This window comes from Cervus elaphus, chromosome 5 (assembly GCF_910594005.1).
Source record: "Cervus elaphus chromosome 5, mCerEla1.1, whole genome shotgun sequence".
NCBI lineage: Eukaryota > Metazoa > Chordata > Mammalia > Artiodactyla > Cervidae > Cervus > Cervus elaphus.
The window spans coordinates 97,324,500-97,339,433 of record NC_057819.1 but is presented as its reverse complement, the minus strand read 5'-3'; the positions used below and the strand labels follow the sequence as shown (position 1 = coordinate 97,339,433).

Here is a 14,934-nt window from a genome sequence, read left to right as displayed (position 1 = left end):
AAAATGTATCTTCAGCATTTTTTTTTTCGAAATGTGAATTACTCTTTTGCTTTTAGTTGGAAGCCTAGCATTTGCCGAACTGAAGAAGTTAATCCAATGCTGAATTTGTTGTTTGCGCTTGACAGATGTCCAGATTAACATAAAGCGTTGTCTTAGTGATGGATGTGACACTAGAATTCACGGTCTGAGGGCTGTTGGCTTTCAGAGAGTCAAGAAGTCTGGGGTCTCAGTCTCAGATGCTTCTGCAATATGGTATTGGTCTCTACTGACGTCTCTGGTGACGGCTTCCATGGAGACAAATCCTGCGTTTGTCCAGACGGTGCTGCGCAACACTCAGTAAGTCACTGGCTTTCCGGGCCCGTCATGGCGTGCTTACTCTCCTGCCGGCAGGACGCGTCACTGCGCACCCTCGACCTTTGAGATTCAGTCAGTAGCCGAGCCCCAGGTGCCCTGCTGTCTCCTGTTTGTGCCTTCAGTTTCAGGCTTGGTGGGGGTGGGGCTGGGTCACATATGCCATCCCTGTTCCTTATCTGCTGGGGGACAGTTGCTTGCATTTATATGTTTATATGGGATAAAACACCTTCAGATGCTATACATTTTTTACCTACTTACATTGCAATATGTATGTGTAAAAATTATCCCTATTTTACAGTCAAGTGTACTGTGACCTTTCCTGGGTACATGACCAAGCAATGATGGATCAGCTAGAGGTCTTTGGACCTTGGCCCTAGGTTGAAGGCTCTTTTCACAAAAGAGTCAAATCTTTTCAAGGGCACCAAACTAATCTATTTTTAAATGTAAAGCACCTTTGGAAATTTTCTTTTAAAAAACTGTTAGGGTGGACTTGCCTGGCTGTCCAGTGGTTAAGACTCGGCGCTTACACTTCAGATGGTGTAAGTTCGTATTTTGTGAGGAGGTACTTGGAGACTCTGTAAATATCGCATTCCTCATTAGACTTTACTTGACGTGACTCATGATTCCTATTTTACTCCTGGAGTTGTTATCCATCACAGCACTGCTTCTCAGATTGGCCCAGATTTGGCCAATAGGAACTCGGACAGTCTGGTTCATGTGTCCTTTTGACATGTCCTCATCTTGGAACTCTTCCTTGGATCAAAATATTCCAGGCTTACCTTGAATGTTCCCTGCCATAGTCCTAGAATTAGCCTTTTTTCTCAAGAGTCGTGGTCACTTTTAGTGGAGAGTTGTGTTTGTGAACTGAACAAACTAAACCCATTGCTGCCGGAGTGTTGCTTCTCTCAGTGGACACAGCTGGGAAATATATGTGTATGAGTAATAGACGCATGTGTATACATAGACACAGTGACTCCTGTGTTTATTTCTTGTCTGTAACACTGGGAACTTGAGTTTACACTGATACTTCTAATCCAGTACTACCATGTTCATTGTGATTTTCTCTCTTTCTATGTTTGTAGCTCCCTGCTATGACTGTGAGAAACTTGGCTCACATCAACCCTGATATGTTTACTTATTTAAAGAGTCCCACTCCGTATAACCAGCCTCCCAGCTCCCCGGCCCTTGCCTAAACACCCTCCTCACCTTCTTAGGGCTGGCATTCCACACCAGGCTGTCTCTTTGCTCAGTACCCTGCTCTAGTACCTCACTGGGCCACCATGTGCCCCACGCAGGCACACACGAGTGCCTGCCTTGCATAGCCCTACGCTATGGACTGAATTTTCAGGAAGGAGAAGAGGATGAGTTTCCTACCTTGTTTTTGTGGAGTTACGGAGTTGTGGAGTTGTGGAGTTATGCCAAGTTGTCAAAGATCAGATATATTTAAAGTTTATATGCCTGATATTGTCTTCACAACAGGTTAGGTGGATTCTCTGTGGATGCCTTCTTTATCTACAAACAGTATTTAGAATGCCGTTCTCAAGTCTAAAATTTAAAAAACATATATTTCTGAGTTAAACAACTCGAATTCCAAAATTTCAACTGAAGTGACCAACTGAATACCAGAGTCGTGTGTATTCTTAAAGAAAACTCTTAAAGAAACTGTTTTAAGAGATTCTTAAACTCTTTAACTCTTCAAGAAGTTCTTAAAAGGAACTCTCAAAAAAAAAAAAGAAAACCCATTAAACAGTTTAGCACTGGGACCCCTGTAGGAAAAAGGCTGATTTATATTATATGCCAGGTTCTCTGTAGGAACACTGTTTCTTAGTAAGGGTTTAATCCAAATAAGCTTCCAACAATGTATTTTTATTTGGTCTAAAATTATATTAATAAATTTATCGTTGGCCTGGGTTTGTTCTGAATGTGCACCTTACACTTCTAGGAAGGCACTGCAGCACATGCCTCCGCTGTCCCTCTCACCAGGATCTACAGATTTCTCCACTTTCCTGTCTCCCAATGTTCTGGAAGAAGTGGACAGCTTCCTCATAAGGATTACTAGGTGAGAACTCAAGGTCGATAAGTGGGGTAGGGGGAGATGGGGGACTGGTGTTGGTGGCAGATAGAGGGCATATGTGCTTCTCAAGTCTTTATTTTTTTTTTTTTTAATTTTTCAGTGTTTCATTTTTTAGTGACTGAAGAGAAAGTGAAATAACGGTGCCCTCCATTAACTAGCAGTGTCCCCTGACCTCAGGAATTGGGGATGGGGGCGGAGTAGTCCTCAGATTAAGCTAGGGCAGAGGTGTCACAGTCCAGAACTCAAAGCCTCTGCGTTCCTTCACACCCCCAGCCCAGCACCTGCTTGCCTCCATGGGCAGGCCTAACAAGCCTGGTTGCCCATAGACCTGGGAAAGGACACCCTGGTAGCTGATAGAGGAGTCGGTTAGTGTGGGGACACTCAGCTCTGTTACAGAGAGCCCTGAGGACGTTACTGTGTTAGAGTACAAACCAGGCCCTGAGACATCTAGACAGTTTTAAAAGTTTCAGGGTAATGTGTTTAAGAAACTAGGTAAGTGTGACATGGAGTAGATCTAAAATACATTACTGGTGCTTGAAGGAAAAAGCCCTTAGCTGTCTGAGCAAGCCAGGTCATTACTCAAGGCTTCTTGATAGCAGGCGCTTATTGCAACAGCCTATTTATTTTTGGTTTATAAAGTTGGACTTCTTGAAATTGATAGCATTATTTTATACTTACAGATTAAGGTTACAGAGGTGAGGATTTTATTTCCTATTCCTCCAGACCGATTTAGTTTTTCTTTAGGATATCTTAAGGATTTTCAAAAAGTGTTTCTGGTATATGGATAAAGCTTATGGCAGGTTGATTTTGCTTTTGGTGATCAGTTACACAAAGTTTGAACTACCTGGATTTTTTCTCGTTTTAAGAAGTGAAACGCTTTCTGCTCTTTGCTTGTAGCTGCCGTTCTACTCCAGAGGTGGAGCTGACTCTTCTGGCCTTTGCACTAGCAAGAGGAAGTGTTGCCAAAGTGCTGAGCTCTCTGTGTACTGTCACTGATCACCTGGACACACACTATGACGCCTCATCTGTCATCTCATCCATGGCATTGGTCAGGCAGAACCTGCTCCTTAAATACGGTAAGTGACCTCGGCAAGGTGCACAAAGATGCATAAAACCATCACCAGCCGGGGGCCTTCTGGCATCTTCTTATCTTGTTGGGTAGTAGTTTGTGGGCTGGGTCTTTGTAGTTATACTGTGGTTTCTGGAGGAACATGTCTTCTTTGACTAGGGAGGGAGATGTTGGTTCATTTTTGGATGCATTAGCAGAAAAGAAACTTGAGTATTCACTGCACTGCACTACCAGGATTCACTGACCTAATGACTGAGGCTTGGTGGCCATTTGAATGCCAGTCCGGGAGCGAAGGATCCTTGTCTTGGAATGCATCCCTCTGCATCCTCGTGATAGCTGATAGCTGTTGGAATGACATATATGGGCAGACATACATGCCAGCCTCCACTTTCCCTCCTGAGCCCAATGGCAATCCATCTTAGCACTTTTCCACTGATCCAGGTTGGAACTTCTTTCTTAATCCTTCTCAACACAGGAGTCTGTACAACTCCTCCCAGATGACTGCACTTGACACGTGCCGTCCTGGCCTCTAGGGCTAAAGCTTCTGTCCACAGAGCACAGCGTTGAGTCCCATCCCGTCAGAGTACTGTGATCATTCCTTGTGGTATTTGTTGTTGTTGTTCAGTTGCTCAGTTGTGTCCAACTCTTTGTGACCCCACACACTGTATCCTGCCAGGCTCCTCTGTCTGTGATTTCCCAGGCAAGAATACTGGAGTGGGTTCCCATTTCCTTCTCCAAAGATGATATTTGTACCTTTGCCTTAATATTTCCTAATAGTTTACTTAAACTTTTAATTTTTTAAGTCAGACAATAGATATCATGTAAATCCAGTCACCCCCTCCTCAATTTTGGGAAGATCATTTTTTTTTTGGAAAAGTTGGGACCCATGGCCGGATGGGAGAGATCTATCTGGAAAATATTCTCCAGAGAAGTTTTCGATTCAGTTTAGCTGTCATTTGGGCAGAGAGCCCAAACAGGGGAGGAACGCCTAGGGGGGCTGTTCATTATTGATAGTGTTCTAGTTCCGGTTTGGTTTATAGGTTAATAGGGTTATAGAGTTTTCATTATATTACTCAAACAAAAGAAAATGTTGTTAGATCATTATAGTAAAAGTTGATCTGTGTAATTTTGAAAACTTCCAAAATTTGCCTGGAGATAATTTTAAGAAACAAGACCCCAAACCCCAAGACATTATTTATGCATGTTTTATTTTATTTATTAATTTTTAATTTATTTTTAATTGGAGGATAATTGCTTTACATTGTTGTGTGGCTTTCTGCCATACAACAACATGGATCAGTCATAAGTAAGGATACATCCCCTCCCTCTTAAGCCTCCCCACTCCGCCACCCCACCGCACCCCTACCACCCCGCCCCTACCACCCCGCCCCTCTAGGTCGTCACAGAGCATCAGGCTGAGCCCCCGTGCTATACCACAGGCTCCCACTAGCTGTCTGCTTCACACATGGTAGTGGATATATGTCAGAGCTACCCTCCCAGTTTGCCCCACCCTCTCCTTCCCCCACTGTGTCCGCAAGTCTGTTCTCTGTGTCTGAGTCTCTATTTCTGCCCTGCAGATAGGTTCATCAGTATTATTTTTCTAGATTCCATAAATATGCATTAATATATGATATTTGTTTTTCCATTATTTATATATTTAAATGCAGTTACAATAAAATTCATTATTGACTCCCAAACAGTGTCTTAGGAATTCCTCTCTCCTCCTGCTCAACACACAGCTACGTTAGTCTGTGTTATTAATCTATGTCTTACAATATGCTTTGTTTTTGACTGGTCTGTTATTCTAGAGTGATTCTTTTTGGAATTACTTATTCTTTGTTTCTTTCAGGAGAGCAGAACAGGGTAGTATCACCTTTTATCTGATATTACTTCCTATGTTAGCTTTTAAATGGGTCAGTTTTTAGTTAGCAATCTGGATGGCCACAGGCTCTCTGTTTCCACTGATGAGCACTCTAGGTTTCATTTTTTCATAGTGCTAGCTTCAGTCTCTCTCGCTTTCTCTCTTTTCTTTGATCAGGGAAACCTCTCCAATTGACTCTTCAGGCCTGTGATGTCAAGGGGAAAGAAGAGAAGTCAGGACCTGAAAACCTGCTTGCTGAGCCGTGGACGAGGGACGGTGAGTGGTGGACCTGCTGGGTTTTAGTGAGTGGAAACGGCCACTGGAGGCCCTGTGGAACCACACTGTGGTCTTTGAAACTTTCAGGACGTGCAGCCTTCACTGCCACTGTGCTTCAGTTGGCGTCAGTGGTTCCTGAACCGTTTGTGTGATCTCTTTACTGCAGTGTTGCCATCTGCTAGGCATCAGTCACCTGTAACAACTTAAAAGTACTTGAATGTTCACATTATACATTAGCGAGGGGACCACTGGATGTTATACAGGCAGGTCGGGGAGAACTCGTTAACACGCGGAGACCAATGGGAATGTTAACATGATTCTACAGATAGCCGCAGAATTAGTCAGTCTTCATAAGGAGTAATCAGCTGTGTTCCTATAGACACACTTTTTATTTCTGTGGACAAGAATCATTTGTATTACTGTCATATTGTACAATTTAGAGAATTATCAAGTAGCTCAGAGACAATGAAAGGTGGAGAGAACTCAAAAGAGTGGGCTAAATAAACACTTTGGGGAGGCTTCCCAGGTGGCTCAGTGGTAAAGGATCTGCCTGCCAATGCAGATTGAACGTGGGTTCAATCTCTGGGTCGGGAAGATCCCCTGGAGGAGGAAATGGCAATCCATTCCAGAATTCTTGCCAGGAGAATCCCATGGACAGAGGATCCTGGTGGGCTACAGTTCATGGGATCGTAAAGAGGCAGACATGACTAAGGACACATACAAACACACACATTCTTTTCTTGTCCATTTTGAAGACTTTCACAGTCTTTTCTGACAGTATTTGAGAAACTAATTCCTCTCTCAGCCTTTAAGTCTGCTTGCCTCTAACAGCCCAGCCAAACATCAGTCGTGGTTTTAGGAATGGTTCAGAAAGATGATTAACTGTCTAGTCTTTTGTCTCTTTGAATTAAAGTCACAATCTTTATCAACTTTTTATTTCTTTATTGTTGCCTCAGAGCAGGGCTGCCTGTATAGTTGAAAAGATTGTGCTCTGATGAAGTTATACCTGGCCCATTATCTGTTACCTGGTGGTTGATCAGTGGGGTTGCATCTGCCCAGAGAGGAATTCTTTTTCTAAATTTTATGAGAGGACCAGATGGGCTAGATGCCTCTGCCTTAAAGGATATGCCTTGGTTTTGTTAGTCTTAGTTCTTAGGGTTATTACAGATGTATCAGTCATCCTAATGTTAATTTTTCTTTTTTGTAGGTTTTCTTACAGAGACTGGAAAAACCAGAGCAAGTACTATTTTTTCTACAGGAACTGAATCTGCCTTCCAAGTTACTCAGATCAGAATTATGGTAATTCTTCTGCTGCCTTCTTTCAGAAATGTTACTGCTAGTTTTAAAAATAGGGTTGCATTGCAGAAGTCCATGTCACTGACTTTTCATTGACTTTAGTGATTTTTCTGTGTCAGGCCTATAGCAGACACAGGGACACAAAGATGAATAGAGTTTAAGTCTGTGAATGGTGTGAGTGTAAGGATCAAAAATGGTGAGGAATCCTTTCTTGGGAAGCATCTTTCTTACTTTTCCAGGATTTAATGTATTTGAAATCTCTCTTTGTTGGTTTCATTTTTTGCATTAAGTGCTTTGAATTTGACCACATTATTTGGGAACAGAATGGCCACAAAACTCTGGCCCTTCAATGTTCTTTATTTGGATCTCTGTTTGCAGGTTCGACGTGGTGGCATTGGTGCCCAGTGTGGCTTGGTGTTTGCTTACAATTCATCTTCTGATAAATTTCACGCAGAAGAACACTTCAAAAGATTTGAAAAATATGACAAATGGAAGCTTCCAGAGTTCAGGCAATTTGTAAAAAGCAGGTAAGGAACAGAATAAAAATCTTTCTAGTTAATAAGATAATATACATTCTCTTACTGGTGACATATATTTTCTTTATAGAAGAAAAGTTGCTACTAACCCATCTTTAGTAGCCAGGAACATTCATTGCTTTCTGGCAGCATGTGTGAAGACATGTATTTTAATTTGTTCATAGACTTTTACTTGGTCCCTTTCGTGACCAGGTATATAGATCTTCAAAATGGCTGGGTAATGATAGCCATGTGAATTGTGGACAGCCTGAGGTCTTTAGTCTTCTCTAGCCCCTGGGAAATGTACCCCGGCCCCAACTTCCTTCCTCCTGTTTTTGTGCTTTTATTGAAAATAATTATTAAGTACCTGTGATGTGCTCGGCCTGCTGCTAGGCACCAAAGATACCCTCATGGGCAAGTTGGCACAGTCTCTGCTCTACAGAGCCTGCTGTGGAGCTAAGGAGACAGATGGTAAAGCCCAGAGAGTCACTGTGCTGTCCAGGCGAGATAGGTGGGAGGGATCAGGTGTTCTAGGAGCACAGGGCAGAGCACCTGACCTGATCAGGGAAGGCTTCCTAGAGGAAGTGTTGAATTTGGAGGAGTTAAAGTTAATTAACCTCTTGAAGTAGTGGGAGAAGAATGTCCTGAGCAAAGAACAGAGTAGAGTTGAGAACTCAAAGGTGGAGTCTGACCTACTCAAGGGACTGGCGAGCCACACATTGCTGAGGTGTGTGGTGAGGCAGAGAGTGGGGTGAGGTGAAGCTGGAGAGAGAAGAGGGTCAGGTCATTAAAGGCCTTTTGAAAAATAAATAAATAAATAAATAAATAAATAAAGGCCTTTTGTCTCTGTTTAAGAGTTGAGACTTTTATCCTGAAAGCAGTGGGGGCAGGAAAAGGGAGTTGGGGATTGTGCTATCCCAGGAGAAGGAGGAGATTGCATGTGTGGTTTGGAAGCACTACTCTGGAGCCTGCTGTGTGAGGCAGGGGCTGGAGGAGAGTGAACAGGGAGGCAGGATGCAATGGGTGAGGCTGTTGCTGTCACCTTGGAGGCCAGAGTATGGGTGACGTCACCTAGAGCTGCGACAGGAGCAATGGAGAGATATGGACCGACTGCAGACATGCTAGAAGGTAGAACCAGCAGGACTTGTTGTGTGTGTGTTAGTCACTCAGTTGTGTCTGACTCTCTGGGACCCCATGGACTGTAGCCTGCCAGGGAAACAGGAGGACCTGATGAGTGACTAAATGTAGAGCAGGAGAGGGAGAAAGCGTAGGGATCAGTGAGTCCTGGGTTTTGACTTGGCAGGAGGGACACTGGTAGTGCCTTTTTCTGAGATAGAACATACTTCTGGAAGGACAGGTTTGTGGGAAGATGATGAGCTCAGTTTTGGCCCTGTTGGCTTTGAGGCTGTAGGAGACGTCTGAGATGTCCCACAGCTAGTTGGATAAGCAGGTCAGGAGCCTGGAAGAGACTTTGTCTTGAGGGCACAGAGAGCAGAAACATTTCAGCGATGGTTTAAAATGAATTCGAAGAGATCATTCTTGAGCATGTGTGCTGGGAAGAGCACAGAGAGGTCAGTATGCTGAGAGGCACCAGTATTTCAGGGGCAGCAGAGAAACGGGGGCTGATAAAAGTGGCCAGAGAAGCAGCAGGAAAGCCAAGGGAAAGTCGTGGTCAGAGAGGCAGGGAGTGGGCAGCCCTGTTGGATGTTACCCAGGAATTAGTAAGATAAGTCTAGATGCAGTAAGCTAAATCTGCTGGACTTAGCTGCATAGGGCATCGGTGATCTCCTGGTCAGTGTTGCCTCCCTTAGCACTAGTAGCAAGTGAAAACTCACAGAGCTGAGCCTGAGATTTGCTCTTTTTGCTCCTGTATTTCATAGGTAATGGGGTGCTGGAGATTTTCCTATCACCCAGTACTGTACTTGCCTGGAGGATTCCATGAACAGAGGAGCCTGGTAGGCTAAAGTCCATGGGGTTGTAAAGAGTCGGACACGACTGAGTGACTAACACACAGTACTCTACTGGGCTTTCATGGACTTACAAACCACTGAGAATTGTGTCAAATGTGGATTCTGATTCAGTGGTTCTGCATGGGGCCTGAGACCTTCATTTCTAACAAGCTCCCAGGCAACTCTGGTGCTCCCTGTCCATGGATCACACGTAAAATAGCAAGGTTCTAGACTAACTTCCTCTCTCCTCTGGGCTTCCTGTGGTGGCATCTCTGACAAATGCTTATTCAGCCTCCCTGGAATATCCTTAGTGGTGGAGCACTCGGTGCATCTCAGTGAGGAGGACTCGTTCGATTGAAATCTTGTAGCTGTAATCTCAACTCAGTGGTCTTAATTCCAGTCCTCTAAATGAAACATCTCTCTCCCATCATGCATACATGCTTTTTAAAAAATGCTTTTCTTTTAAAATAATGATCAGAGATTAAACTGTTTTTAAGTAGCTTTGTCCCACTCCTGGCACATATTAATATAGGTCTTCTTCCCTAAACCTGCTGTTAAACAAGATCTTCCACATCTTATATAGGATTTTTTTTTTTTAACCTAAATACAGGTTTATTCACTAGTCCATTGCTGATTTTAGCTCCTGGTTCCAGCCTGAGCTACTCTGAAATCCTCATTTACTTGGCCTACATATTATCGGTCCCTCTTCAATTTGGAGATCAAAATGTTAACAAGACATATGTCTGTCTTCTTGCCCTTTTTATTTACCTGCCCTCTTGTCAGACGTCAGTTAGTCAGTATGCTCTGGGACCAGCTTTGGGGTTGCTATACATACTTAAGGACTATACATATTCAGCTCTGTTTTTTCCACCCTGCCTATGAATTGATTTAGTAAGCAAGGTTGCTTCTCCCCCTCTCTGACACCCTGCCAGCTCTTTATATCTCAGAGATTACCTTGATGACTCCCAAAGTGAATTAAAAAGTCCTCAAACACTCAACACTGATGAGAGTCATTGACACGATTTTGGGCTTAGATGGAATACCACTGGTTTTAGGCTTAACTATGTCATGAATGTTTCATGCTTAGAATGACTTATGGTGAGAAGAGAATGTTTTTTCTCTGTCTGTTATAGAACTTCTTCTGGGTCCTTTGTTTTTTTCCTTGCTGTTGTTGTAAATGCCTGTGTTTGCTTATCTTAATCCATACAGAATTATGCATGTGTTGGCTAGCTTGTTAGCTGTAGCACAGACTAAATAAAGTTTTAGGAATGTTACTTGAAAAGACTGCCATTTTCTCCTTCTCATTTATTTAATTCCTAAAAAGGAAGTACCATTCATGTATCAGTTTTTTAAAAGAAATGGCACACAGTTGTGCTTCTTCAGCTTTTGGGTTGAAATGCTTTCCTGTAAGGACTTCTTAAGGAATAAGAAAAAGTCCTGAGGCCTGTGAAGGCTGAAGTTTTCCTTTTTTGGAGCTCCAGGATCTGAAAGCTCCCCAGCTTTTACCCTTCAGCTGTTGCAAGTATAAACCTCAGGCCAGTCGTGGATATTTTAGCCAGTCCTGGGGAAAGAAAACTGAACCTGCCTCTCCTTTGACTCTTTCCAGAAACACATACCAGTTGTTGCATTGGACTTTATTCCTGAGTAACTCATCTTAGATACCTTAACTTCAGGTCTCATTCTTCAGATAATCCAGTTATCCAGAGAAGCAAACTTTCTCCTGAATTCTCAGGTCATATTTGGGCCTAATCGTTCAGATGAGGAGGCTGAGAAGTGGGGAGGAAATTACCACCACTTACCTTGTATACTCAGGCACCAAGTGGCACACCCCAACCTCAGTGGTTAACAGACAGGCCGTCTAAACAAGTTAAATGCCATGTAAAGTGAAAATGAAGTGAAAGTCGCTCAGTTGTGTCCGACTCTTTGTGATCCCATGGACTATATAATCCGTGGAATTCTCCAGGCCAGAATACTGGAGTGGGTAGCCTTTCCCTTCTCCAGGGGATCTTCCCAACCCAGGGATCAAACCCAGGTCTCCTGCACTGCAGGCAGATTCTTTACCAGCTGAGCCACAAGGGAAGCCCAAATGCCGTGTAAGTGGTGCCTTATTTGTTAGACTCTTGAGAAGTTGAGAAATAGGAGAATGTTTTATGAGTACCTTGTGTTTACAGGATCGGTTGCTCGTCTGATATCCTCAGCGAAGATGATCCCATTGGCTGGTTTGAGCTGGAAGAAGAGTGGGATGAAGCAGATGTCAAGTTGCAGCAGTGCAGAGTTGCCAAAGTAAGCATCAGTGAGTTGTTGCCTTCACGTACCTCCTCACTCCTCCCCTCCTGTTGTCTGTTTGTTTTTTTTTTTTCCTTTAGATATTTATTCATTTGGCTAGGCCAGGTCTTAGTTGCAGCGTGCAGGATCTTTGAGTTGTGGCATGTAGGATCTAGTTCCCTGACTAAGGATCGAACCTGCACCCCTGCATTGGGAGCACAGAGTCTTAGCCACTGGACTACCAGGAAGTCCCATCCCCTCCTTTTGTCTTATAAGTGTTTATTGAGTGGTCATTGTGTGCCAGACCTATGCCAGCACTGGTACCCTGGAGGTGAATCAGGCATGATCGTGACCCTCAAGGAATTCAGAGTCTAGTGGGAGTCACAGATATGTGAAACACTGCGATTGGGCTGAGACATACAGGGTGTTGTCGCCCAGAGGAAAATATTTACCCAGTCTGGAATTCACCAGGGAAGGCTTCCCAGGAAAGTTGGTGTGATGCCAAGTGTTGAAAGTTGATTAAGCTGCCGTCTTTAGCCAGGCTGAGAGGTGTGGAGAAGGGCATCTCAGGCTTAGGGAACAGTTAAGTCCACAGGCATAAGTGCAAGAGAGATGTCTTATTGTAGCTGTGAAAGAAACAGTGATTATCTGACGACTTAATTTTTTGTAATCGCCATTGTAAATCTTAGCAAGAAGCTCAAATAAAAGAAATAAGAATTATCTTTAGGATATATACATAGTAGCTGCTCAGTAAATATTTATGCAACTGAGTAATGGATTCTGAAAGATCCTCAGCAAAGGAGCTTTCACTACAGAGAGTGTGTATAGAAGTTGGGCTTTGAAAATGACTTTAGCTCTGCGAAGACAATGCTGTGTCCTGGGCTCCCAGCACATAGGTTACATGTAACTGGAGGGTTTTGAGATGGTCTTCGTAGGGCAGTCATTGACTGTTTTCACTATATAGCTCTTTTCTGTTTCAAAACAACTGTGCTGGGACTTCCCTGGCGGTCCAGTGTTTAAGACTTTGCCTTCCAATATAGGGTTTGCAGGTTCAATCCCTGGTTGGGGAGCTAAGATGCCACATGCCTCTTGGCTAAGAAAAAAACAAAAACAGAAGCAGTATTATAACAGTTCAATAAAGACTTTAAAAATGGCCCTCATTTAAAAAAGAGAAAGCTTCAAACAAGAAACCCAAGTGACTGTGCCACAGAGCAGACATCTTTCCCTTATTTATCCTGTCTTACTCTGTTTTTGCCTTGAAGAAGGGGTAATGCCATTCTCTTATTGTGATCTTTCCCAGAAGCTGACTCCAGCATTTGTATAGTCTCTTTCCTGTTTGCTGTAGATTCTAGACTTATACTTTGTGTCCCCTGTGCTAGGCGTTGTGGGGCCTCATTAATCATGAAAGACACAGGGAGACCTGCCCAGAGTGACCTTCACCTCCCTTTCATCAGTACCTGGAGCTTCTGAGTCCTTCTCATCATGTCTCTCTTGTTCTTTCCAGTATTTGATGGTGAAGTTCCTCTGCACCCGCCAGGAGTCGGCAGAGCGCTTGGGAGTGCAAGGCTTGAGCATCAGTGGGTACCTCCGGCCTGCGAGAGCAGGAGCGGAACAGAGCATCGTCTGTGCCCACTGCAGAAGGGGCACGGAGGAGAGCGTCTGTGGGGCCACACTGCTCCTCAAGACCCTTCAGTTCATCCAGCAGCTTGCCCACGACCTGGTAGCGTTTCCTCAGTTGTTAAACCTTGTTCCCTTGGGAAAAGTCAATGATGTGTTTGGGGGAAGGAATACCATCCCATGAAACCTGGCCCTGCTGAGGCCATGCAGTTTGAATGAGGATGGCAGGCATCACTGCTGTGATGATGTTGGGAATTTAAGGGGAGTACAGTGTGGGGCATTGATGGCATCAGTAAGTGGAAGGTGGAGTGGCCTGTGATCACCATCTTGAGGTTTCCTGGAATAGACTTGCACAGAGATCTTAAAGATGCCCAGCTGGGATTGCCAGGGGTCACTGGGGAGCCAAAGCACATTTATGGGATTTATGTCTTCTATAAGTCCTAGAAGTACTCCTGAAGTGTAGGTGAGTTCTGTCTCTTTATTTTAACTCCGAAAATAATAACAGGATTTTTTAAAAGTTGAAATGTAGTTGACTTATAGTATTAGCTTTAGGTGTACAACATAGTAATTTGATATTTTTATAGATTACACTCCATGCAAAGTTACTATAAAATATTGGCTATATTCCTTGCTATACATTATATTCTTATAACTTAAAATTGATGTTATACCTGATAGTTTGTACCTCTTAATCCCTTCACCTATTTTGCCCTTCCTCTCACTCCTCTTCTCACTGGTAACTAGTTCTGTTCTATATATCTGTGAATCTGTTTCTGTTTTATTATATTTGTTTGTTTCATTTTTTAGATTCCACATATAAGTGAAAGTTTACAGTATTTGTCTTTCTCTGTCTTACTTCACTAGTGTAATACACTCCAGGTCCATCCATGTTGTTACAAATGGCAGAATTTCATTCTATTTATGGCTGATTAATATTCCATTGTGTGTGTGTGTGTGTGTGTGTGTGTATATATATGCCATATCTTCTTGATCTGTTCATCTGTTGACGGACAGTTAGGTTGGTTCCACATCTTGGCTATTGTCAGTAATGCTGCTGTGAACATTGTGTTTTCGATCCTGACTTTTGCAGTCGCTAATGAAAACACAGTGACAACCCACTCAAAGATTTTTGCAGTCGTCACCATAGAGAACGTGGCTTATGTCTCAGGAATCTCATAGCGCTCTTGTGTGTGGGATGCAACAGTGTCTACTCTTCACCTTCATTCTGCTTCATGGCACATTCAGAGACTGATAACTCAGTTTGTATGTGCACTGTTTGGTCTTTGGAGCTCTCCTATCACAGCAGAAAACAGCAGATGAGAGAGAGATGCATAGATGTAGCAAGAGCGTTTACAGCAGGATTGATCTTTCAGCCTGTGTTCAGGGAAGGATCAAAACAAGCTGCAATACGATCCTGGACAGTAGTCATCACCATGTAAAGGTTCCCTCATGTCCCAGGTGTCGTATCTGTGAAGTCAGGGAGCTTTCACAGGGATGTGTGTGCGTATGTTACATGTATATATACACTCACATGCATGTGTACACACACACACATATTTTATAGTTTCACCCAAAAATAGTTATCCACAGATTGTCATTTAAGGGTCACTTCAGTTATGTTGGGATTGTACACATAGGAGGAGCTACCTTATCCCTTA

The 14,934-nt window shown here is 43.3% G+C and overlaps 1 protein-coding gene across 2 annotated transcripts in view; it reads left to right on the top strand.

Moving 5' to 3' along the window:
• The window catches only part of ZZEF1 (zinc finger ZZ-type and EF-hand domain containing 1), a 92,184-nt gene that overhangs the window by 16,444 nt on the left and 60,806 nt on the right, over positions 1-14,934 (top strand). For both annotated transcript variants that reach the window (XM_043903438.1, XM_043903437.1), the window contains exons 6-13: positions 126-336; positions 2,297-2,413; positions 3,326-3,504; positions 5,536-5,634; positions 6,842-6,933; positions 7,309-7,457; positions 11,566-11,677; positions 13,164-13,379. In XM_043903438.1, the coding sequence (XP_043759373.1) occupies positions 126-336; positions 2,297-2,413; positions 3,326-3,504; positions 5,536-5,634; positions 6,842-6,933; positions 7,309-7,457; positions 11,566-11,677; positions 13,164-13,379 (1,175 nt within the window). The remainder of the gene's footprint in view (positions 1-125; positions 337-2,296; positions 2,414-3,325; positions 3,505-5,535; positions 5,635-6,841; positions 6,934-7,308; positions 7,458-11,565; positions 11,678-13,163; positions 13,380-14,934) is intronic.